This window comes from Caloenas nicobarica, chromosome 9 (assembly GCF_036013445.1).
Source record: "Caloenas nicobarica isolate bCalNic1 chromosome 9, bCalNic1.hap1, whole genome shotgun sequence".
Lineage (NCBI taxonomy): Eukaryota > Metazoa > Chordata > Aves > Columbiformes > Columbidae > Caloenas > Caloenas nicobarica.
The window spans coordinates 16,096,837-16,123,007 of NC_088253.1; the positions used below are offsets into that span (position 1 = coordinate 16,096,837).

The window sequence follows — 26,171 nt, forward strand, 5'->3', positions numbered from 1 at the left end:
TCGGGGTATGTGACCAGGGCAAGGGGACAGTTCAGGGTGTCACAATGCTCAGCCAGCTCTGGGGCAGCAGGTCCTGGGTGCGCTGGGGGATCCTGTGCTACCTCTCCCCAGGGAGGGCCAGTGGGGAGAAATGGGAGCTGCATCCCCAGGAAGGGCCCAGTGACCTTCCAGTGAGCACCGCTCCCTGTCCCTGTTTTCCTTCTGGCTTGGCCAGCCATCGGTTGACCTTGGGAGACCAACCTGCCTCCTGTGTCCTCTTCACATCCTGCTGTCCTGCCCACAGCCTGCTGTCCTGCCCCATCCCACCATCCTGTCCCCATCTCACCACCCTGCCCCATCCCCCTGCCACCCACCCTCCCAAGCCAGGGCCAGGCTGGTGCTGGGGAAGGTGAGGACCGATGCAGAACCATGAGTGACTGCTGGGCGAAGCCAGGAGCCAGAGTCAGGAGGCAGTGAAGCGAAGGCTTTCTCCTTCTCCGGTACCAGACAAGGGGATGAGGCCAACGGCAAAGACAAATCAACCCCAAAGGAGCGAGGGCCCTGGTAGAGGATGTCCACAGGGCGGGTGGGTGCTGGCGGGATGTTGACGGATGGGAGATGGCTCTGGAGGAGACGTCGGCAGCAGGCGTGGACCTCAGCACGATACCTCCATGGTGTGGTTGATCTGCCCCATGGCCTCGGTGCTCTCCGAGTGGGTGCAGGCACGCGGGCGGGCGCCATCCACCGAGCTGGCACTGGTGAGGGAGGCCGTGCGGGAGCGTGCCAGGCGGGTCATGCTGGCGGATGGCACTGCACGGGCACAGAGAGATGGCCGGGGTGCTCAGTTCCCTCCGAAAGCCAGCAGGATCTGAGCTGACATTGCCTCATGCAAGCAAAGCTGCCAGTTCTGCTCCCCGATGTGAATGACCCCGGGGACAAGCTTGCAGCATGCGGTGCTGTGACAACATGAGCAGCTCCGGGCTGGCAAGGGGCAGTGGGGCAGGGACGGGACGCCCTGGGACAGGCTGCACACCAGGCACATCTCCCGGATCTGTGACCACTGGGCACGAGGCAGTGGGGACCCTTGGCTGCCACGCTCCAGGGAAGGCGTGAGCAGGGATGGGAGGGCTCCTGGCTCCCCAGGGTGTGCAGGGAAGGTGACATCCTCCCCCAGCCAGGATGCCCAGCGGGCACAGCTGCTGGCCAGCTGGAGGAGGGCACAATGGACACACTGCCGAGACTGTGCCCGCATTGGGCGGGACTTCTCTGGACGCCATTTCTCAGCCCCCGGCCCTGGCTCAGGGTGCCATTTCAGGCAAAGCAGAGCGAGGCAGAGGGCACCTGGCTGGGAAGGGCCAGCCCTGCACCCAGGCTGCTCCCAAAGGTGCCCGGGCAGCTCGAGGGCACAGGCCAGGCGGGCACCATGCAGCAGCTGACACAGGCCGAGCAGCACTGAGCGGTACCTGTGCCTCCACTCAGCCTCCGGTCCTTCAGGTGGGCGACTGGCAGGAGTGGAGCAAAAGGGCAGGGAGGGCAGAGAGAGAGCGTCAGCCATGCTGGCCGCTCCGCTGGGCCAGGAGCCCCCACCCAGCCCCATGTGTGCATGCACACGGATTTGCACGTGTGCACAGAGAACTGCACACAGATCTGTACAAAGACACTGTGCCTGTGCACATGGATGTGCAAACACACACACATGTACGTGGACCTTCATACATGTGCACACACTGCACACACAGGTATGCACGTGGACCTGGACACACACACACACACACGCTCATGGACCTATACACACACATATGCACACAGACTTGTGCACATGGAGTCTGCATACCTGTGTCCACACACACAGCCCCTACTTGTGCACGCCCACACACACAGGAGTGTGCATGCATGCACAGCAACTCTGTCCATACACATATGTACACACAGAGCCCTTGGACACACGTCTGTGTGCATGCAGAGCCTATACACTCCACGCCCCTACAAACACACGGGCAGACATCTTGTACACCTGCACACAGAATGCCACAGAGGCATGTGCAGCTCTCCATCAGGAGATGGTGATACCAGGCTCCTCTACCGCAGCAGGTTCAGCATGCACACACACACACAGGCACACACACAGGTGCAAACACAGGCACACACCAGCCCCGTGCCCAGCCCTGGCACTCACTGTAGCCCATGCCTTGCAGGAAATATTTGAAGGCTTCGGTCAGCTTGCCAGGCTGCAGGGAGAGAGCAAGAAGAGTTGAGGCAGTACCATGGCTGAGACCCCACTCAGCCCCCAGCTGCCTCTGGCAGCCTCTGGCACAAGACCCCTGTGCCCACCTCAGCCCATCCCCTGCTGGGCAGGGACAGCACCAGTGCATGTCTCAGGGCCCAGTATACCCAGTTAACTGGGAAAATCATGAGGGCTCACCTGTGTGACCTGAGGCAGCCCACCAGAGTCAGCCATCTGCAGAGAGAAGGTTCTGCTTAGTCATAGAGGGTGCCTTTGCAGCCCACCCTGTCCCCTGGTACCCGTGGGCAGAATGCCACTGTTCGGACCCCCCTGCTCTCCCCATCCGCCCCCAACCTCATAGCCAGAACAGACCTGGAAGGAGGAGATGGGGACACCCTGCAGCCCTGGGGCAGAGAGCAATGGGGTACTTCATGGGCAGCAGGGACCACCTGCCTGCCCCCTGCCACCCACCTACCTTCAGGAAGGTGGTGTTGGTGGGATCCAGCTTGGAGTTGCACTCCACCTGTGGGCGAGAGGGATGATATTAGCACCCTGCGGTGCCCTGAGCCTGGCAGAAGTTGCCCATGGGTACCACCACTAGCCCGTGCTAGGGTGTGAGTTGGAAAAGGAGGAGACGGGCTGCTGAGGCATCCCACGTGTGACACGTGGGTACAGGCACACAAGTGTGCTCATGTGCAAATGCAGAGGTACGTGTGCTGGAGGAGGGGGTGTGTGCACACAATTACACGTTACGTACAGATGTGGCCACCTGCACAGTACCTGTGGCTGACTGTGCAAGTGTGGACAACCACGTGGATGTGTGTGAGCACATGCATGTGCTGGCATCTGTCTGGGGGCATGTGGCCAAGCAGGGAGCGTGCACATTGTAAGCATGTCTGGGCATATGAGGAAGGGGAGGTTTTTCAGATGTGGCAACTGTGTACAAGATGCATGTACACTCATGCCCACATGAGCAGGCAGGTTTGCCCCTGAGCATGCTCCCACATATGGGAGCTCCCATGTGTCTGAACAGTCAGCGAACATGAGCATGCCCACACGTGGGCACCATCTGCATGCCTCCCCGCAGACACTACTCCATCACTCACCACCCCTTCTTCAGCAGGCGCATTGTCTCCGACCACCAGCATCACAGGGCAGCTGGAGGTGAGAGGAGGAAGCGGCACAGTCAGGGCTTGGTCTGGGTGGACTCCGCTGCCCTGGCACCCCCCATGCCATGCCGGTGTGACTCTTACCGCAGCGTCTTGGCGTTGGGCACAGTCCCAGGCCGGTTGATATCCAGGTCCCTGCGGCTGATGGAGGAGAAAGAGAGCCAATGTGAGCCCATGGGCAGGTGCTGTCATCAATGCCATAGTGAAAGAGCTGGAGTACTGCCAGCTCCAGGAAGCAGCACCCGCCCTGCTGTCCTGGCACCCTATGGATGGAGAACCCCACGGCCATTTCTGCCATGACCTGAGCAGAGCTCATGCCGTGGGATGAAGCACCCAGTAGAGTAGCAAGGCTCCCAGCCCCCTGTATGCATGGGACAGCATCTCTGCCCCCTTCCCCAGCCTTGTACTAGCACCCAGCACAGGAGGAGACCAGGGAATGTGCCCCCACGGCCATGGGCTCTGTGACACGGCAAGGCTCTGGCACAGGTACCACCACTCCTGCATCTCTGGCCAGCACTGGTGGCCAGCTTTGCACCACTGATGGCCTATGCCAGAGGGTGATGGCAGCATCCAACCGTGGTAAGGGTTCCCATGGTGGCCTCAGGGCCCCCCACCAGCGCTGCAGCCCCTCGCCCTGGTGCAGACAGGGGGGCAGCCCCGCTGGGAGGGCCACCCAGGGTGCTCACCTGTTGTACATGTTGAGGAAGAGCTGGAGGTTGAACTGGTTCACCACGCTGCCGATCTGCTGCCGGTAACTCTGCACGAGCTCCGTGTTGTTCACTAGTTCTTCCTGTGCCAGCAGGGGACAGAGATCAGGGCAGGCACTGACGGGTGCTGTGGAGACACCCTGCTCCCCCAGGCCTGCCCATGCCGTGTTGGCCAGTGGGGCAGAGCAGGAGGGTGCTGGGCAATGCAGCTGGGCATGGCGGTGTTGCAGGCAGCACACCCAGGCAAGACACTCAGGCAGGACACAGGCACAAGTCACACATTTGTCAAGGCTAAGCCCCCATCAGGCAGGAGGGATACAGGCAGGGCTTGACTAACCCCATCCCTGGGCACAGGGCAGGACCAGTGGCACTGCGGCACTCAGCACCAGGGCTGGGCACAAGCCCGGGTGACCCCGCTGGGATGCAGGGTGGTTGCAGGGGGCCAGCAGGATGCACAACCCTTACCTGGCTGAAGAGGTGGGACAGGACAGTGTCTGGCAGCGTGCTGGTGAGGCCAGAGAGCTGTGGAGGGAGCACAGGGAGTTATGGCGCTGCCACAGCTGGCTCCTGCCCCAGGGAGCCACCAGCCCAAGAGGGAGGGTCAGGGCTCTGCCCACCTTGGCAGCTGCCCAGTCAATCCAGCCTTTGCCATTTGGGTCGATGTTCATGAGGACCAGTCCTTCAACCAGGTCAGGGAAGATGAGCTGCAGTGAGAAAGAGGGGCGATGCTCAGCAGGAAGGAGAGATGTGCCCAGGATAGCTCCCCACCAGCACTGCTGCCCACTGCACAAGCAATGCATGGGGCTGACATGGCTGCAATGGGACACCTGTGGCAAGACTGCCCAGCCACCATGGCCACAGCACTGCCATTCCAGCTCCACCATCTATCTCTCCAGGAGCCTTCACAGTGGCACAGCCTGCCTGGGGTGTCAGTTCCTGCCCTTCCCCATGCCCTGGGCTGACAGCAGGCACAGACAGTGCAGGACCAGGCCATCCCAGCCCCAGGCTCACCGCAAACTTGGCCAGCACGTAGGCTCCTGCCCCAACGCCGATCCCGATCACATACTTGAACCTGAAAAGCAAAGGGGTGTGTATGGGGGAATGGTGGGCTCCAGCATGGGTTCCCTGGGGCACCCCTCTACCCGCAGCTTGGAGCACAAGAAGAAATGCAGGGTGTCGGCTTATAGGGACAACTCCCTCAGCCCCAAACCCTTTCCTCCTGCCCATCTCCCTGCCCAGCACATTCAGCCAGCAGATGTGTAGGAGGGGCTGACTCACCCAAAATGCTGCACCACGCTGGGTAACATGGCAGCCAGCTGGTCCATGGATGGGTACTGGTACCTGCAGCACACAGAGGCACAGGATGGTAGTTACGGGACCCATGCAGAGCAGGAAGGCTGGGCTGCCCGAAGTGGGCAAGGAAATGCCACCTACCTGCAAACCACCCCATTGCCCACCCTAGGACAGTCAGTTGCCACAGTTCAGAGAGGCCCGCAGGCAGGGCACGAATGCCCAAGCAGCAACAACCCAGTGGGCATGGACGTGACATCCCCATGGGCATAGCAAGCCCCCAAAGCTGGCACCTACCCCTGAGGGAACTGAGAGGCTCCTGCCTGCTGGCCCGGCGCGTCCACGTGGCACACCACAAAGTGCTTTGTGATCTCCTGCATGTCTTCATAGTTGAAGAAAGTGTTGAAGCAAAGCTTGTCTGTCAAAGGGCAGGAAGGGATCAGAGACCAAATGCCTCAGCATTGGGGCTTGGTGGGCTGGGGGAGCATGGAGAGAGGTTACCTGCCCTCCCACTGCCCTTCAACCAGGAGGTGACATGCCAGCAAAGCCCTCCCATCCCCTTCCCTCCAGGTTCCTCATCCCCACGCAGAGACCACAGCCACTGTTAGCAAGGGTTGCGTCCCTACTGGTGTTGGGAGGCATGGGGATGGACGGACACAGCCAGGGGGATGAGGAGCTTGGGGTGCGTTTTGTCTGCTTGGAAGGATAAGACTGGGGGATGCAAAGCCCAGAACAGCAGGACCACCCTGCAGGCAGCAGGATTAGCAACCTGGGGTATTATCAACCCATTCCAAAATCCCCAGAAGGGGCTCAAGCAAACATGGGATTTGAGAAATGGCTGTACATCTCCCTGCTTGGAAACCATCAAAGAAGCAGCCCCAGCACTGCTGTGGACCGGCCACCACCATCACAGGGGGACATAGTCATTGCCAGGGCTTGGAGAGGTCCTGCCCTATGGCACAGGTGCTGGGACACCCCTTCCAAAATGTGGCAGCGAGGCAGATTGTAAGGTCCATCACAACCAACATGATGGCTCCCTGAGCACGTGAGCACTGCTGTGATGGTGAGGCAGCTCACACAGCAGGCCGGTGACTCAGCCTCAGCCACCAGTGGAGAGAGAGATGCTTCCCTCCGCTTGCAGGATGCTGGGCAACCCGGCACAGCCCGGGGCAGGGGTCTGCAGTGCAGGCCCAAGGCTGCAGGCTAACAGAGAGCACAGCATCCCCACACTCAGAGCCCTGGCGCAGGGTCCCTCCTTCCCTGCTATTCCCTGTCTCCTGCAGCCCCCACTGTCTCCTGCCACCAGCCGGGTCCATGCTCTGAATACCAAAAGGCTGGCAGCAGCAGCAAGGACCAACCTGGCATCCCCCATGTCCCATCCCTGCCTGGCACGGGCATGTGGACAGCCAGCTCTGGGGTGGCCAGGCACTCCTGGCTATGCCTGGCCCGGGCTTTGGGTTCAGCTGAGCAACCAAACCTTCCTGGTGCTTTCAGATGCCTGGAGAGACCCAACACAGCCTGGGGACCCTCCATGGGAAGAGGCAAAAGAGCTGAGTCAGAGGCTTTGGCCGATGTCCCAGTGCCCTGTGCAGTCCCAGTCTCACTCTGCCTGTCCCTGCTCCCCATGGCCCAGGGACCAGCACTCACGGTTGAGGCCCACATCATGGTACGTCAGGATGGCCGGACGATTCCCCTTGGGCGAGCCCCGGATGACCACGTGCAGCAGCCCGTAGGGAGTCTCAATGTCATGTTCCTGGGGTAAGAGGAGAGATGGGGTGATGCCTGGCTGCCCCAAGACATCCTCTCCTGCCCTGCCATCCCACACCTCACTGCTGCTTCCCATGGGAGCACAAGGGAAAGAGGAGGGGCCATCCTGGGAAAACCCCCAGATATGGGCATCCTGGAGGTGGCAGAAGGCAGGAAAAATCACATACAAATGCTCTCAGCCTCCATCGACAGAAGGGAAGGGAAGGGATAACAGGATTTAGGATTGGACAGGTGTGTAATGGGATGGCATCACAGGATGGGATCTAGGACCAGAGGGATGGGATGGGATGGTCCAAGGGGGCTTGGGAGAGGAGGATTATGGGACAGGACAGGTAGACCACAGGATGGGACATTAAATCTTTGAGGGCCTGAGACTGAGAGAATTTTGGCAACAGAGCACCACAGCATGGCCCAGCTGGCCTGAATTCACTGTGCCTGGGACAAACAGGCAGAGGTCAGACGTCAGACACCGCCCTGGGAAATGCTGCAGGCCGATCCCAAAATGACAGCTACAGTAACCTTAAAATTCCTTGGTCTGAAATGACTGTGCCCCCATACAGAGACCACAACTGCCCCATGCCTCAGTTTCCCTGGCTGACAGGGTTCCAGCCTCACCTTCACAGCCATCATCCTCAGCCAGCAAGGGAAACTGAGGCTGCAAGCCCAGATGCTGGCCAAGTCATCCCCCTGGGGACAAGTGGCCAGGGGTCCTCTCCAGATGCCCATGCCTGCCAGCCAGCCCACTGGCAGTGACCTCGAAGCTGAGATCTGGTGGGTGCAGGAGCATCACGTGCAGAACAGCACCGGGCAGGGGATGCTGGCAGGGTGCCAACGGCGCGGTCCTTGCTGCAGGTACTGGCAGCCCCATGGATGGGCTGGTGGGAGGGAACCAGGTACGCGGATGCTCCCATGGGTTACACACCACCAAGGACTCTGAAGGACACAGGCCTCGGGTGGGAGGAACCGCCTGAGGACAGGGTCTCCTCACTGCAGTGCCTCTCTCCTCACCAAGATCCACTGTCCCCAGGGGAACACAGCACCCGAGGGCAGATCAAGGTCTCTGTGGACACAACGCTTGGCTCCCCAAGGGCACCCTGACCCCAGCCCTCATCCACAGCTGTCCCTCCGCTCCCCAGGGCTGTATCAGGCAGCAGGCGATGAGTAGGGACATCACCTCAAAAAAACAGATGGGGAAACTGAGGCAGGGGAAGGGCCTGGCCCAAGGTCACAGAGCAGGAGGTTTCCATGTGGTCTGATCCTGGGCACAGGGCTGTCTCATTGCAATCCTCATGCCCACAGTGCCCACCACAGCTCCAACAGCTCAGCCTGCAATCCCAACCCAAAATTAAATGCCCAAGGTGACAGCTCCCTCCTCAGCATTGCTACCTGTCCCCCCTGCCACCCCTTCCAGGCCAGGCACACCCCTGCCTGTCGTGCAGCCTCTGCAGCATCGCTGGGTACCACAGCCCTACCCTTTGCCGCAGGGATGCTTGTTGGCGGGGAGAGGCTAGGGATGCAGGGGATGCAGGCAGCAAGTGGGGGGCACTGCCAGCCCGTGACTCCAGCAAGGAGGGATGCAGGGGTTGCAGCACCCACAGGTGCCTGAGAGAGTCCAGCTCTGTCCAGGTCACCTGCTCGCCGCTGCAGTGCTCCCACCTCACTTGTCCCCCTCCACAACAGCCCATTGCCAATCAAAGGATTGCTTCAAAACAGCAAGAGATCCTCTCCCTCTGCAGCTCTGGAGGTGAGGAAGGGGCTGCACGCCCCCCCCATCAGCAGTAAGCTCCAGCGCAGCCCGTAGACGCTGCAGCTGCGCTCACTCACCCTCGGCCTCGGCACAGCATCTCCGCTGGGCTCAGCGAGGACACGCTCAAGGACAATGCGTCCCCGAAACTGCAGCATGTCAGGGATGCGGCAGTGGGGCTGGTGGAAGGAAGGGCTCCTCAGCAGCAAGTCCCCCCCGCACCAACACCTGCCTGGCCCACACTAAGCCCTGCTGGGTGCAAAGGTCCAGCCTGGGGAAGCAGGGGAGGTACTGGGGCAAAACTGCTCAGAAAGGGAGGACAGCGAGCACAAGAAACGTGGTACCTACCCCAACCCAGCACTCCGGCATGGTGAGGAACCGGGTGGACGAGGATGTGTGGGCAGGGCAGGCTGAGTACGGGGTCCCGGCACCAGGCAGAGTGGTGCAGCAGGCTGGGGTGAAGCGGAGCTCTGCGCTGGCTCAGCCCCTCGCCTCGATTTATAGCGGAGCCCCAGCCCTGCGCTAAGCCCTCCCTCTCCCTTCCCCCTCGACGCGACGCGCAGCCCCGGCAGGTTTGGCCTCCATTGCGGGCGAGCACTGCGATGGAGCCAGCACTCAGCCATTGGCTGCCGCGGGAATTATTCACGCTCCAATTGGCCCCAAATACCCTTGTTTATGAAGAAAAAACGCCTGGCACTGTGTAGTACCTGCTCCATCTTCCCTCCTTCAGCAGACCAAGACAGGCAGGAGTGCCTGGACATGGTTGCACTCACACCCCTTGCAACACAGGCAGCATCATCGCGGCAGAGCCCAGCAGTGCTCACCCGCACCCATCACACACAAACGCAGCTCTGGCCCCACACAAACATGCAAAGTCATGCTGGAGGCTGCAGCTGCCCAGCCCAAGGCCCTGAAGCAATGCACATGCACCAGGAAGGGCACACACCCCCATAAACAGACATGGGTACACACGTATGCACGTAACCGTGCATACATATGCACAGGAACATGTACCAACACAGTTACATAGGGGCCAGGAAAAACCATGCCCCCCACATGTCTGTGCATGTAAACTTTGAAAAATAAATACAATGACCCACGCTGAAGCACATGCACCCTACAAAATGCTTGTGCGTACCCCCACAGGGCTGATCCCTGTGTGTCTGTGACAGTATGTGTTCCCATGCATGTATGTGCATGGTCACGTGCATGTAAGGAGCATGCCTGCTGCATCCTTCTCCCATGTGCTTAGCATGTATGCCATGGCCACCACTCATGCCCACAGATGCACAATGACCTGCACACACACAGAACCTTGCGCACACATGCATGAAGTGACACATGCATGTACACACATGAACACTGCCCGGTCATTCCACCTGCTGCTGGCTGCTGGCACACAGGAGACGTGCAGGATTTATCCCCAACTTGGACATCACCGGTGGCAGGTAAATAAGGCAGGAGAAAAGACAACCCAGCAGTGCCAAGGGGTTGGATCCTGTCCCTGTGCTGATGCGTGCTGTGTGCACACGCGTGTGTATTCCACATGCACATGCATGCAGGCAGATGGTTTCTGCCCTGATTCCAACAAGGCTTTGCAAGAGGACGAGTCCATCTGCCTGCAGCTTGCATCCACAGATGGCCTCATGCAGCCATTGGCCCCAGAATCCCTTGGCAGGCTCTGGGTGCCACCACCCCGCACATTGCCTGTCCCTGCCCAGCCCAGCACCACTGCCCAGCTCAGCACAACCAGCACCCAAACCTCTCCAGCCGAAGCTGGGCAATCATGGATGGAGAAAGAGCTCCACAGTCCTTCTAGCACCTGCCCAGAGGGGCTGGAGAGCCACATGCCAGTGCTGGACCAGGGCAGCACCCAGCGGGGACCCTCCGGCCTCCCTGCCCACCACAGGGATGCTCCGTACCAGCTGGAGGCTGCCATCACCTCTGCATCATCCCCACCACATCAGCTCCCCATGGCTTGCTTCCACCATGCCCTGGCGTGCACATGGGCAGGGGGTGGTCCAGCTGCCATCACCAGCACACAAACAAGCTTCTCCACATAGCAAAGCCCCGTGTGGTCAGCTTCACCCAGAGGGCTTGTTCCTGTGGAGTCTCTGATGTCTAATAACAGGGCTGAGGCACTTTTCCCTGGAGAGAGCCCTTTCCCTGACCTGGACAAGTGATAACCCAGAGCTGGTAGCCAGTGCCCAGCATGCTGACAAAAAAGTCCTTGCTCCTTGCCTAGCTGCACCCTGCCACCCATACGAGTGATGAAGACTGAGTAGGCCAGGCCCAAAAGCCTGAGCGCTGCTTTGGGTCTGCCAAAACAAGGACCTGAGTTCCCCTGCCCCTCTTCCAGAATGAACAAAATCCAGATTTATTCCTATCCTTGCAGGTGCTGCTGTTTCAGTGCCAGACCTGGCAGGGCTCAGCCAGCACCACCCGAGCCCAGCCCCTCGGCAGCCCCAGCCACTGACAAAGCATCAACATACAACCTGACATCAGTCACTAGTGTCCCCTGGCAGGATGATGCTTTGGGAGAGGGACAGGCAGTGAGCTGGGATCCAGCAGCCCCACTACCCTCCCTCCCTGTCTACCAGCACCCCAGTCTCTGGCAGGGGAGCCTGGTACAGGATGAGCTCGGGCAGAGGTGCAAGAGCGATGAAGACCAACATGGGAGCCAGGCGCAAACTGAGCCCCCCTGAGCCCTACAGCCACATCACTGGGCTCCTCTAGAGAGGCAAAACAGAGGTACAAAGCTGGTGGGTGCCAGTCAGGGGAACAGAGGGGCCCTGCTCTCTGAGAGAGGTGGGTGGTACAGGGGGCAATGCCCCAGCCCTCCAAAAAAGAAAGAATCTTTCAAACATCCTTATGTAAGCAGGGAGCTGGCATTGCCTGGGAAACCATTGCCATGGCAATGGTAGAGGGGCTGGAAAAGCAGCTCAGCCCTCCTGGGAAGAAATCGCTTGTTTTAAAGAGGTTTTGTCCCCGGCCCATTGCCAAGTGCCCACCAGCCACATCCGAGCCCCAACACAGAGCATGCCTGGCAGCATCCCCCCATCCTCTCCAGCTGGGGACCACGATGGACATGCAGCCCTATGCATAGACACCAACCAGGCACTGCATCCCCATTGAAGAGGGGGACAGAAACAACACCGGGTCCACTCAGCACCCTGCAGCCTTCCCCAGGTGTAGCCTGCTGTCCCATGCAGAACCCAGGGGTGGGGGGCACCCTCCATGGCTGGTCCTACCTTCCAGTCTGTGTCCACAGTGGAGAGGAAGACATCGGAGTTCTCCTGGGGAGCGAAGGAGCTGTTAGGGACAGAGACAGACTCCCACCACCGATCACTCCCACCCAACCCTCCTCCCGCTTGGCTCATGAAGCCCCCTGACACCACAAGCACCCGCTCGCCGGGGCAGCGCTGGCTGCAAGGGAACGTGATGCCCACACACGTGCACATACATGCACATCTACAGTACCCACAGACCTGTGCATGCACCGCCTGCAAGTGTGCACAAACAGGTGTGTATTACTATGTATGTGCAACATCTGCACACACATCATCACGCCAAACCAGAACCCACAGTCACCCATGCATGTGCATCAATACCAGAACACATCCGCACACATGCATGCACTGAATACCACACACATGCACAGGTGTGCACCCATTACCACCACATCTGCACACATGTGCACCCAATAGCTGCACACACCCCCCCTAAGCTCCCACTTAAGCACCCCATCCTGGCACCCCACGTGCAGGAGCCAGAGCAGTCACCAGACTCACCAGCTCGGTGTCCTGGCCCCGCAACAGCGGCTTCTCCTCGGTGAAGCGCAGCTCATGCAGCCCCGCCATGGTCATCTCCTGCAGCAGCAGCCCTGCCCAGGGCGAGGGAGATGTCAGCACCCATGGGGACGTACCTCAGTCCCCTTTGCCCCACCCCAGCTTACAGGATCCGTCAGAGGGAGAAAATCCAATATTTTGGCTGGTTTTAGGCTGCAGGCAGATATGAATGGGACAGAGGAAGATCTCCCCGTACAGCCAGAATGAGGGGTGATGTTTCTCCACCGTGCTGAGAGGCAGAGGGCTGCTCCAAGTAGCAGCGGAGCAGGGAGACAGCCTGAAGTTTGTATTGCAGTGATGGGATAAAACAAAATGTGAAGCCTTGACTCCCAAACTCTTCTCCTTGCCTGCACAGCAGGTGCTGGCCAGGCACCAGTTCATCCCCAGGGCTTGCAGGGACAGTCTTCACCATGGAGCCACCACTCAGCAGAGATGCAAGACTGGATACTGCTGACCAGAGCACCAGGACTTCGTACTCCTAAATGCCAGCATCTCCAAAAACACCTCCAGGCAAAAGCCCAGCTTAGAAAGCAGAGGGGAGCAAAGGGAAGCCTGCACCCCCAGCAGCTGGCTGCACACAGAAGGTGACAGACGTGGGGGACACGGAGGACAATCCAGGCTCCTCTGTGTACAGATAGGGTTGGTAACTGGCAAGTCCCAGTGCAAGGGGATTATCTGTGCTCAGGCAGGATCCAGATCTCAGGCATTTGCCTTCGCAGCCTCAATTTCCACCCCTTCCCCAAGGCCAAGCCTTCAGATGAGTTGTTGTTGCTCTGAATGGGCCAGCATGGCTCCCATAACCCCTGCACTGGCTGCCACCATCTGCAATCTCCCTGGAGACACTGGGAGTGATATGGAGCCACGCTAGCACCACAGCAGACACAGACCCTGCTCCATCCACAGCCTCAGCCAAGGCTGCTCCATGCTTTGTCCACCTTTAAACCTAGGTCCGCCCGGGCTGGCAATGCGGAAAGGCCAAACAACGCCAGGAGGATTGCAAGACCACCAGGAATATAGCAGCTGGTCATAAACTCCCTCCAAAGCCAGTTCTTGCTCATCTGACCGGGTTTTCCGTTCAGAAACCAAGCAGGCTGTGCCACCTGGCTGCTTTCTGCAGACACGGCACTTTGCTATGCTCCTTGGGAGCCATCCAACAAACCAGAACTTTTTGGAGGGAGAAACACCATCACCAAGTCCCCAGGAGTCCCAGGGTGCCCACTACCAGGGGTATCCACATTACCCCTTACATGGAGGGTCTTACCAGGCCAGGGGCCACACAAAACCCCAGCAGGGAGAGGTGCCAACAGCTCCATGGAGATGCATGCATCTGGGGCGTGCTTTTCCAGGCTGGGCTGCTGCTGAGAAAATGGTTTTGCACAAGGGGACAGCCCTTGTCTGCAGGCCACCAGCACAGCTGAGACAATGCAGCCTGCAGAGCCACTGACCGAGCAACCCCACGATCTCCTGGAGTACAATCCCAGGGTTAAAAAATGGGAGAAAAATCAGCCTCACCAGTAGCTGGGTCTGGAAGAGAGCAGGAGCGTCCCACGCTGACCACGCCAACCCACCGTGTGGCTGCAGCCCCAGGGTGGCTGGGAACAGCACTTAGCGTATGGTGAATGCCTTTATTAATTAAAGCCTCCAGCTAATATGGGAGGGTGGGTGGCTGAGCAATGAGGAAGGGCCCCATGACCTTGCTCGCATCGCAGCAGGGAAAGCTGGCTCATGAGGGACATGGCAGAGCCCTGCGGCAACCAGCATCCTCAGCGCGGGACAGTCAACTAAAGCGGTGCTGAGCACAGGAACAGAGGAGGGATCGGTACATCAGGGGGTCCCATGCGTGCAACAGCCAGTGAGCAGGATCACAGCCATGCTGCCGGCTTCCCGGGGATGCTCTGCTTCCCACGCCACCCCACAGGTTCCCTCGTCCCTGCTCCTGCCAGCGCAGCAGTGGGGCTGTGGGCAGTGTCGCCCAGCCTAGCTGGGCCACTATCACTGCAAAGGGCTGGTGCGGAAGCCACGACTGGCAATGAGCCCTTTTCTCTCCAGCTTACCCCAATTCTCCCCAACTGCACCCACCCCCAGGGTGCTGCCCCAAGCGCACTCTTCTCTGCTCCCACTCTGCCTTCCCAGTGTGGTTGTCACCATTTCCTGGGCACAGCTGGGAGAAGCCTCCTCCCTAATCCCAAATCAGTCCCAAACCCAGCACAACATCAGTGTTCTGTTTGGGACTAGTACTCTGCCCCACTGGGGCCCTGGCACTGCATTTATAGATGGGGATGGAAGCAGCCACATCGGCTTACCTTCCCCAGGGAACCGCAGCCCAGTGTTGGCTTATTGGAGGAGAACCAGCTCATGGCAAGGAAATACACTATTATTGTTGTTATTATTATTATTATCATCACCATGACGAGGCTATGGGAAAGGTTTAACACTGGCCAGTGTGTCTGGTCAGAAGGCAGAGCTCCCTCAGACGATGCACCAGCCTCACAGGAGTCTCTGACTGACCACCTGTGTCCCTGCACTGGTGTGAATGTGGCACCCACGAGATGTCAGCATAGATTCTCCAGACTATCTGAGCAGTGCACAACAGACAAGGAGGCAAATCCAGAGGAATGAGGGCTGACTCTTGCCAGGCAGCAAAACCAAAGCAACCTCCGGCGAGGCAGGGAGAGGGAGAAAGGGAACATGCAGCCCAGTCCAGACATGGAATTGTGCCCACAGCATTGGCCCCTGAGCAGGAGCACTGAAGAGCCGTGATGGGATGAAGGAAAACACTGGTGCGACACAGCCTGGGCCACCTCCTGCCCCACCGGTGCAGGATAAACACCCACAGCTTGCTCTGCCTCCATGGTGGGGCACAGGTCTGCACCCCAGCAGCCCCTATGAAGCAGCCTAACAGTGTGGTCCAAGCGGGGAGCGCAGGAGCAGGCAGGCCACAGCACGAGACCCACCGGACTGGGGGGTCTGGTGCCACCGATGCAAGGGAGCACCCCAGGCTTGGGGGGCGGTGGTGGCAGCAAGGGGCTCTGTGGGGGTGTAGGCTGTCTGTTGCTACGAGCAACCTCCTCTCCAGCCCCATCCTCGGAGTACTCAGACAGCGAGGAGACTCCCAGGGGAGGCTGGTGAAGGAGCGGGCACAGCAGGGACCCTCAAGCAGTCCCACAGGCACCCCCGCCTCGGGCCGTCTGCTTGGCGGACCCCCATGCCAGAAGGCTGCCAACTCAGACCCCCCCTCCCCTCCCAGCAGCACCAGGCTGGGCTTCCCCCACTGCAGCCTTAGCACCTCCACAGGCATCACCTCCTGTACCCCAAAAAGCATCATTCCCTCCAGCAGCTCCATACCTGGGGGAGAACAGGCAAGCGGCAGGAGCGGGGGGACCGGCAGCCCCATCTCCTAGGCAGGGGCTGAAGGCTCTTCGCCCCCCCCCCGACCCCTATACCATCACCCGGCTCCTCCCAGCCTCGCCCTCTGCCCCCACCGCCCCAGCACTCCCGCGGCGGCGGAGCGGGGGCGGCTGGGCCGGGCCGTACCTGTCAGCAGCTCGATCTTGTGCCGGAGAACCTTCATCCCGGGGCGGCGGGTCCCGGCGCCGCCGGCAGGCGGGGCGGGGCGGAGGGAGGGGGCGGCGGCGGCGGCCCCTGTGCGGCGAGCGGAGCCGGTGCCGGAGCCGGTGCCGGTGAGAGGCGCGCAGGGCGGCGCAGGGGCGAGGCTGGGCACGGCCCCCGCGGGCCGGTTCCTCCCCTCGCCGGGGCCGGAGGGGAGGGGACGAGGCCGGGAGCGGGGCCGGCGCCGGGGAGCGCCCGGAGGACAATGGGTCCGGGTCGGGGTCTGGGGGAGGTGGGGATTAAATGGGAGATGGAGCGATGGCGGGGGGTGGGGTGTTACACGGGATATAGAGGGATGGGGGGGTTACACGGGAGATGTAGCGATGCGGGGGGGTAGCTGAAGTGGGATAGCAAGGACAGAGGGCCCCAGCCTGCACCTAGAGCAAGGGCTGATTCCCACTTGCCTCCGAGCTGGGCGCCCATCCTGCCACTAGTCCTTCCTCTGTACTTCTTCGGTATCGTATTTTTTTCCACAGTTAGGGATATAACAGCCTCCACTGCTAAGTTGCCTGAGGCAACCGCACAGGACACACCATTCAAAACACAGAACTGGCCCTTACCAAAACATCCCCATGGGGAAACTGCTGAGGACTCCCATCACCTCCCCTCCATGGGCTTGGTTCTGCACAGAACCCAGCCGCATGTGATGTTCACCCGGGAGGACTCAGGCTGCTCCCCAGGCACAGGGCTGTGGTCTGGTCTGGTGTCCAGGCTATCACTCACTCCTCTTCCCTGCTGGGCATTTCTGCCAGGAGAGCCCAGGCAAAATATTTCATATCTCCATTGCAAAGACAGCGTGCATGAGTCAGGGACTGATGCTGCCTCATCCTGCGTTTCAGTGCTATTTACTTGTCAGCATGGGAAAGCCAAGGTTTCTTGTAGGACATGTGAGGCTCAGGTTCTCCTACACCAAGAGGGGTCCATGCCAGATGCTACAAGAGGGTTGGGATTTGAGTACTGGGATCTTGGATAAAACCTCTGCCCTGGAGTTCCTGGGGACCAGCTGGCTGCAGGCCTAGGCTGGTCCTGGAGAGGGATTTCTTGGTGGTCCCTGTAACCACCAGCCATGGGCCTCGGGAGCAGTGCTGGCATCTCAAGGAGGTTGAACCAAGGTCTTATTAGCACCACTGTCATCCAGAGATCCAAGTTTGCCCCCAACCCTAACTTCTCAGGATGGCAATGGGTGCCCATAGGCTGCTCCCAGCACCTGGGTTAAACCCGGTGTCCCAGGCCTCAGCCTCATCATCTCTTGGCCAGCCACGGTGGCCAGCGTACCCCTGTGTTTCACAGCACCTTTCACTGCTGGGCCGTGAAGTATTTTGAGAGTAGCCACAGGCAGCTCATCCTACAAATTCCTGCCGAGGGCCTGGAGGAATGTCTGCTGACACAGACATTCATCTCCATCCCTGGTACATCTCTTTTAACAGCTTGTCCCAGGCTTTTTGGATGGCAACCAGCTTTCAGCTGATTTCAGCCTCTCCCGCTGAGTCACCAGGAGCTCTGCATCCAGGCTGTGTTCACCACGTCACCTCAAAGGGAGACAACACCTGGGTTGTCAGAGAGCACAGGGGCCCTTTAGTCCTTCAACTAGGAGCCAGCCCAGCACACAGCACTTCAATGGGGTCAGATCTTTCCTTCCTTCTGGGCTACCTTTCACCCTCTTCTGCGAGTCCAGCAGCCAAGGGGCTTCCTCTGAACTGGTCAGGGATGAGGTAGAGTTGGATTCAGATCTTCCTGACATTGTGCAAATTTAAACGTTTTCTTCCACCAATTGCCAGGGATTTCTACAGGAATAAATTATTTTTCACACTGACGATTTATCTTCTCCATATGAAGTCCAACTTTATCAAATAACAGCTTTTAGATGGCTGCCTTGCCAAAGGTGCAGGGCCATGTGACTGAAACAACTGCACAATTAATTAGGCTTGGGAAGAGCACTCCATGCTCTAAGCTGCAGAGACTGGGGTGTCCCCCAATGTAGGGGTTCAGAAATCACCTGCACATGGAGCCATCCACACCCTGAATTGCATGATTAAAGGGAAGTGAGAGAGTTTTACAGCATGGATTTTTCCACATTATTTTTCACTGCTCTTTTAATACAGGTCAATGTGGGATTTTCCACATGGCTTTCCCTGTGCTTTTAGCTCAGCCATGCAACACTAAGCCAGTCGAACCGAGATCTGGCTCCAGAGATGGCACCAGGGAGGTCAGAACCCTGGACAGGGACTCCTTAGGACCTTGCTAGGGGTTTGGGGATGCCGTTCACAGGTTTGTGTCATCTCCTGACATTTAGTCACATACCCTTGGTGATAATTTCCAGGTGATGCTGTGGCATCAGCACTTCCCGAGGACCCAAGGAGCCCTCTGCCTGGAGATACCAGTGATGATGTTGAAGCTGGGCTGCAACCATCTGAGGGATGTTCTGTCTCTTGCACCGAAGACAGGGGATCATGTTGGGATGTGTCAAGCACAGGGCATGTTCCCTGGTGCCCAGGGCCTGCCCAGAGAGGGGTATGCACCAAATGCTGCCACAGACAAACCCCTTGGTCTCTCCCATCTGAGTTTTACTTTGGTCTTCTGGGGCTGGGGCTAGATTCCCACCTTCTTTGTGCTGCCATGTTTATTGGTGTAGTTGGATGGTGATGGATACAGGCTCAGGGTGCCCATCAGGCCAACATCTTGAACCTCAGTCCACCAAAGCATGTGGGTCTGAGGGGACAAACCGAACTCTACACCCTGCAGTGAGCCATTCCCCCATGGGTTGGAGTCTGCACCTGTGCTGGCCACCATCAGCCTTCCCAGCAGCACAGGGCCTTCTGGCTGGGCTCCTGCAGAACCCAAGCAGCCTGGGAGCCACCTCGTCTGTGCCACGGGGTGCTGGGCATCCTCCCCAGTGGGACAGGAGCCAGAAGTGGGAGGAAGAAGTTGGGTGCTGTGGGATGAGTCAGGTCACAAGGGGGCTAGGAAAGGCTGCCAGAAGCACAGTGCCACTCACCAGACCCAACCCAGTGCCCTTCCACTGTGGGCTGCAGTGTGCCATACCAGGGCCACTCACCCTCTCACCCCCAGCCAGCCTCCATCCTCCCCCATGGTGAACTGAGGGGGCAGAGCCAGGCAGCAGGAGATGCTATTTTAAGCCTGCTGGCTGGAAGCTGGACCCCTCCACCCCAGCCGTCTGGTGTGTTTCCCAAGGATGCACCCCAGCCAGCATCATTTTCCAGCCCCCTCCTTCCCCTGGTGCACCAGTTTAATCCTTCACCAGCAGCGCAGGGTGATTTTCCACAGCACTGCCAATGTTAACAGCAGCGCAAGGAGCACAGGAGGGGCTGTCGTCACCAATGCAAAAATGGCAGCTCCTTTCTGTCCCCCCAGCTGGAGCTGCTCTGAGTCACAACTCCATAGCACAGACACTGGGACAGACCCGGCTCACTCCACGTAGTGATGGGCTGCAGATCCTCCCTGAAGCCCAGGGTCATGTGCAGGGGTGGGGATGGGGTTTTACACTGTCTACCTGTACCGAGCATCACTGCAAGCCAGAAACATCCATGTAAAGGTTTCATGTATCTCCATGTCAGAGCTCTTCCTGCAGGATTTGTTGGTAGGGAAACCAAGGCACAGAGTGGCTGGGCCCAGGCAGGGGCTGCCAGGCTCACAAGCCGTATCCACAGACAGCCTTATGGCACCTCCACTCTCAGTGTGGTGTGGTAGAGAGCGGGACAGGTGGTTGGGGAGAAGGGAGCTGGGATGGGGATGCTGCTGGAGCTCCAGGGCAAAACTCCAGCAAAAGCTCAGCTCCCAGCAGTGTCCCCCCCCACTCTCCAAGAGCCGCCTCTCTTGAATAAGACCAGATTGAGAGCAATGGGCTGCCCTTCTAGCCAGGATCCCCAGCACTGGAGCTGTCTCAGCAGTCACACCTGCACATGGAGAGGCAGAGTGGCCAGAACTCCTGAACCCAGTGACGCCACTGCTGGCAGAGGGGAGGTGGCAGGACACGAGGCCCTGAGACTTTCCATTTTCCCTGTCTCCAAAAGAAACCTGAAGAGCTGCCATGAGAAAGAGGGTAAAGGCCATAAAACTCTAACAAAATTGCTCCAGCACAGCCCTGTTCCTTCTCAAAGCTCCTGTTGCAGGGACCACGGTGCTGTCTTGACCTGGCAGAGGTGAGCTGGGACCTCCAACCCTGCTGCAGGTACATCCATACCTCTCGGCCACCCTTCCCACAGCAAAACCCAGTTCTGGCAGTGCCATGAGGGCCTGTCCAGTGGAGGACAGCTGGTGATGGATGGAGCACTCAGCCGCCCCTGGCAGTGAGTGACTGACCAGCAAGGGAAGCGGAGGTCTGAATCTACGCTCTGAGGCAGGGCAGGGTTTGACGCAGGCCAACAGCTCCAGGGTGCATCCTGTTAGCACACGGGGCTAATTTGGGGGCAGGCAGCTTGGGGCAGATGTGCTGGCTGCCTGTGTTGGCTGGGCAGGGGATCAGTGCGGTCGATGCGCCTGTATCGAAGGGTTTCACGGGGATGAGGTACCACCCCAAGGCACATGCAGTCCAGTGATGATGCACAGAAGAGTCGGAACTAAATTTAGCCTTGGTTGTGCGTGAGCGTGATGTTTTTATTGCTGCCCTTAAATAAAGACATTGTTTGGAGCATGTGGCTGCTGGCCCTGCCTTGCTAAGCCTAGGACCTTTGAAGGGCTGTTTCAGTCAAGCTGTTCAAACGGGGGAGAAACAAGGAGAATTAGCAGTCGGTGAGACATATTCCCAAGGACCTATTTCCAAAATTGTCCATGAGCTGTCTCTCAGAAACCAGCAGTGCACACAAAGAAGTGAGAGGGTGACCTCGGTGACCATGAGGCTATGCTTGTGCTGAGGCAGGGGTGTCTGCCAGGCAGAGCTGCTCCACAGCCATGGGACTGCCTGCTGTGGAGCCATGGCTGTAGGAAGAAGGTTACCAGGCTGGCTCGGGCTTGAGGCAGCAGTGCTGGAGCACTGGTGGCCCGTGGTGGGCCACATCCTGCACCCCATTGCCTGCTTTCTCTAGGGCAGGTGCGATCTGCCCCAGTCTTGCATCCTCAGGGCAACGCAAGGCCCACAGCTTGCTGGCTGCAAAATAATCAGGGCTAGAACAACAGCAGGGCAATCGGACCTTGGACACCTCAAAAGAGACCCCTCAAACCTTGGCCAGAGCCCTCAGATTGGTCCCAGGACAGGTCAGGCCCCCCAGAACCGCTGGGCTTCATGCAGAACAAGGGGAGGCTGCAACGTGGCTCTGCCTGTGCATGAGTTCACGGCTTGGGCTGCAGGCAGCAACTGGCAGGAGCCAGCCACGCCGCTCTACAGCCTAACACCATACATCTTCTGGGAAGATGCAATCCTGCAGGGAACTCAGCACCCTCTTCCTGCAACACAGCCAGCGAGCCCGGGATGGGAAGCATTGCCTCCGTGCCCTGTCTGCTCCCACACCGCAGCACAAAGCATGTGCTGGGGCTGGCGAGCTGCCACCCCCGCCCCCCCGGCTGCCTCCTGCACTCACAACACGGGGCTACCAATAATTTTCCATCCTGGCTGCGGGCTCTGTCCTAACGAGATGTTCTGCTCCATCCCTCTAATAGGGCTGGGCACTGTTCAAGTTTCCCTGTTCATTCAGACCCTGAGTCCCCCCCTTTTGCTGTTGTTGTTTGAGCCGCCCACCAGTTCTGCAGGATGGTTGCTCCTCCAAGCCCTGCTCCTCCCTGTGCTCACAGCCCCTCTGCTTCAGTGAAAAGGAAGGATTTTGTCCAAAAGCCAGGGAAATAAAAGGCCCAGTAACCTGCCAAGAAAAATTCCCACGGCTCAGCTGCACTCTTGGGCCAGGAACAAGACAGCTCCGGGGACTCTGCCGTTCCCAAAGCTGCCTCTGCATGGGCACCTCTGCCTGGAATTGAAGGTCTGGGCTCTGTGCTACAGGGAGGAGCTGAGCATCCAAAAGCCTCCATCTCCAAGTCTCAGAACACCTCCAGGAGCACCAGAGCCTGGATCGAAATACATGGAAACCACAGAAGGGTTCACCTATTTCCCTTGGGTTTTGCAGACACCAAAGTAGGTGCAACCTCCACCCCCACTGCAGCATGACCCCCCAACACCCCTCAGAGTGGCACCAGGGATAAACAGAGAAAGGCACTCGAAGCAAAGGTACAAAACGAAGGATGCTTAATGTGGCAACAAGGTGTCTTAGAACCAACAAACACGTGGCTTTGGATAAGAGCTGCCTCAAAACACACAGAAGCACTGGGAGAGACGGACAGCTGCAGGAACAGGCCTAGCACATGAAGAGTTCTCCCACCACCAGCAGACACCTCTTCTGGAGGTGCTATTTCCCAGGTCCTCATCTGCAGAGCCCACCTGCAGCCCTGCTGTGACTTACTGGGTTGCCAAAGCGTTTGCGCCCACAAGCCAACCTCTTGCCCATCTCCCCTGAGCAGCCCCATCCCTCTATCCATCCATTCATCCCTCCATCCATCCCTCCATCCATTCATTCCTCCCTGCCTGCTCCCAGTCACACAAGCAGGCAGCAGCAGCACCCAGCCCCGCTGTGCCACTTCTGCGACAGCCCCTTTTCGGAGCCAAGCCAGGTTTTAAATAAATACCTGTCAGCAGAGCAGAGCCGAACTGTTCAGAGAGTGACGGCATGTGTGCAGATGCTTTTAGCAAGTTGATAGGCGTGAGACAGAGCAGAGACAGCAGGGTCTCTCTCCTCGGAGGCCAGAGACTGGCATGTTCTCAAAGGTAGCATTAATCAGCATTTTCAATTATGCAGCACCCATCGCAATGGAGCAAAGTTGCCCGCTCTTACCTTCCCCTGGAGAGCTGGATAATGCCATTTCTGAGGGCTGGCTGCTCTGACTGGGAGCTGCCATGGTGGTTTAAGAGAGGGGTGATGGATTAGGAAGACTGAATAGTTCTCAGTTTCCACAGTTCCCCCATTGCCACCAACTTCACTTGAGGACACAGGGGCCAGGCGTGCGTGGGCTGCACCTCTCTGCTGGCTGGTTATGTGAAGCTCAGCCAGGAGGTGAGGAGAGGGTCCCACTGCTGCCTGGGTACCAGGGAGTCTCACAAGCACATACCAAGGTTGTCTCACGGTGACACCAGGACACGCCAGCCGTTGAGGGCACTTGGGTCTCGAAACACAGACCACTCACCTGGGCCTGGCAGGGCAGATTTTTTAAAGCAGATTATATTTGGCTTCTAACATCGGAACGATAAGCAAGCTCAGGTGAGCCTAGTAACCCTCTCAGTGACAGAGCAAGATGCTGCTGATCCCTGCACGAGGCTGCATCTGGGTTCTCCCCTCTATGCTCAAACTGCAGAGAGACCTGGTGGGATGGGCACCCACCACCTCTCCCTGGAAGGTGGCAGATGCCCATCGCCTGCAGTGAACACATCAGCAGGCTGCCCATGAAACTAAGCTGCTCTAGGTCAAACCTAAGCCTGGCCTGATATGGATACCCCTGCGGGGGGGTCTCAGGAGTCTCACAGATGGCCGCAGCAGCCCTGGGTGGCTTTGGTGCTCCGTCACTTGTGCAGGCAGAGATTGATCCAGGCGGGCCAAGCCTGCTCCATTTGTGCTGTCCAAACTCCCAGGATGTTGTCAGCACACCCGAGATGGAGCCAGGCTGGAGCCTTGGCCCAGGCTCCTGACAGGGTGGCAGAGCCAAGGAGGGGCTGTCACATAGCAGGGACAGCAAAGCCTTGGACAAAACAAGCCAGGGACCGAATTCCCTGTGCTTGGGTGGGGGAGGCTGGCAGAAGTGGAGCCAGCTGTGCCCCAAAGGCTGGGGGCTCTTTAGGGTCACAGTCAGAAAAACAGAGGAGCCTGGAGCACAGCAACACATCTGGGGTTTTCCAGGCATCAGCTTCTCTGCCGAAACGCCTGGGTCAGGAGGGAGATGCAGCGGGGCAGAGCAGCACACATAGGAAGAGTTGCAGCACACATAGGAAGAGTTCCAGCACAGCCAGTACTCTCCTAGGCAGGAGAAGGCATCTGGAGGGGTCCAAGCAGCCACCTGCATCCCTTCCTCCTTGCTCATCCCAAAAGCCTTGACAGGAGCAGTCAAACACCCAGCTCCCCACCAGCTCTGCCCCTGACCTTCTCCTTGGCCTGCAGCTCATCAATACCTCTAGCTCTAGGGAAGTCCATCGATCCTAACGATTTCATCCCGCTTCTCACTAATGCATTCTTGTTGTGCTGTGTTTGAGCCATGGACCTGGCAGATGCTGGGAGAGAGGCAGAGGGCTGGCCGAAGGCGGTACCCCAGCTGTTTCAGGACAGCCGGTTAACTCCTAGCATCAGCCCTTTGCAACACAACCCTCTCCACCACAGAGGCAGGTCTTCAGCCCTTCCTCCCATAGCTCATGGCTCACTGCAGGGCCATAAACCTTCCTCTCCCAGCTCTCCAGATCCTTCAAAAGGCACATTCAGTATGTTTGAGTGTCTCAGCCAGGAGTTTGGAGCTTTTAACCAAACTCCACCAATGTATCCTCGTGATTTCTCATTGCTTCTTCACTCAGCAACTGCTTGCTCTGGAGAGCCTCCATCAAACTCCCTATACCTATCTGGAGATGGGGACTTGAGGACACACTGACCCACCAATAATGGGAAGCAGGAGCCAACATTTCTAGAGTCCTTTTCTCAAGGCACACAATTTTTAGTCTGGAGGAAAGTACAGGCTCTTGGGTAATGGTGGGGAGTTGAACATGCTCCCCTGCTCTGCACACAGCTGCCTGCCTGCAGGTCCAGCCTCCCTGGGTGTCCAGCCTGCTGCCCCTCCAGCCCCTGCGAGGCCCAAGCTGGAGACACCAAATTTTAGCAGGTTCCCGTTAGGAGCAGCCTGGACCTCACCTGGCACCAGGAGCACTGCTGGGGTGCATGTGTGGGAACACCAGCCCAGCCTGCTCATCCTCTCCTTCTCTTTTTCAGCAGTGTCTCTTACAGAAGAAGCACAAGACAAAACTAAGACAAAGTCACCAAAATGGCTTGGGGAAGGCTGGACACCAGGTGCTGTCCTGGCCTGTGCATCCTTCCAGCTCAAGGGTTTTAAATCAAATCCTTGTGTCAAACAGCCCTGGAAGGAATGGTTTTCACCAGTGGGTGCCAAATACCTGTTCAAACCCACTTCTCTTCCAGCCTCCATGTCCTCCTGTGGCAGGGTACAGCACATCCCTAGGCTAAAATCCTCCTTGACATTGCTGCTGGTGGCTGTGTGACTATTCACCAGTTTACAGCTGGTCCTGGCAGAGCTTCTGGAGCCCCATCCCAGATCGCAGCATGGACCAAACAAGGGGCTCTGGCCCAGCCTGGCACTGACCTTCACTGTGAACCCAGTCACATGCACCCCATCAATAACTAAATGCAAGATAACAAAATAAGCTGTCACAGCTAATTAACATGCTGGGCTTAATCAGCTTGTGGGCTTTCAGAATGGAGATGAGGGGCCAGCTCCAGGCCAGAGGGGTTGGGGACAGGCAGGGTGAGGGGTTTAGTGGGTTGCAGCCACCCCTGTCTGCTGGCTGCCTTGGTCAAGAGGCCAACGTGGCATCATGTGGCATCATCTCACTGGTGTGTGGACACCCCAACCCCAGCCAGCAGAGAGGGACGGGCAGCTGTGAGCTAACCAGTGCAGAGACACCCCATGCAGGGCTTTAGCCCCAAGGCAGACCCATTCGTCAGGAGAGCAGCCAGCTACAACCGCCAAATCCAAACGGGTTCCACTTAAAACCAGGAGGGATCTCAATGTCTGTTGTTGAGTGCCTCTCAATTAATTAGCATCCTGCTGATTCTACGATTGAGGCGA

At 58.5% G+C, this 26,171-nt stretch overlaps 1 protein-coding gene across 2 annotated transcripts; it reads right to left on the reverse strand.

The window, feature by feature from the left end:
• Positions 1-372: 372 nt before the first annotated feature.
• Positions 373-16,332, reverse strand: NDRG4 (NDRG family member 4). Of its 2 annotated transcripts, XM_065640637.1 has the most exons (17): positions 16,263-16,332; positions 12,672-12,763; positions 12,132-12,176; positions 7,017-7,122; positions 5,667-5,787; positions 5,358-5,420; positions 5,091-5,151; positions 4,697-4,783; positions 4,545-4,601; positions 4,059-4,162; positions 3,457-3,513; positions 3,310-3,361; positions 2,679-2,726; positions 2,402-2,437; positions 2,156-2,207; positions 1,443-1,481; positions 373-789 (listed from the first exon to the last, which is right to left on the reverse strand). In XM_065640637.1, the coding sequence occupies exons 1-17, from the start codon at positions 16,297-16,299 to the stop codon at positions 635-637; spliced, it is 1,212 nt and encodes a 403-aa protein (XP_065496709.1). In that variant the 5' UTR covers positions 16,300-16,332; the 3' UTR covers positions 373-634. The 2 variants fall into 2 exon arrangements, with proteins under 2 accessions (XP_065496709.1, XP_065496710.1); XM_065640638.1 differs by lacking the exon at positions 1,443-1,481.
• Positions 16,333-26,171: the final 9,839 nt, after the last annotated feature.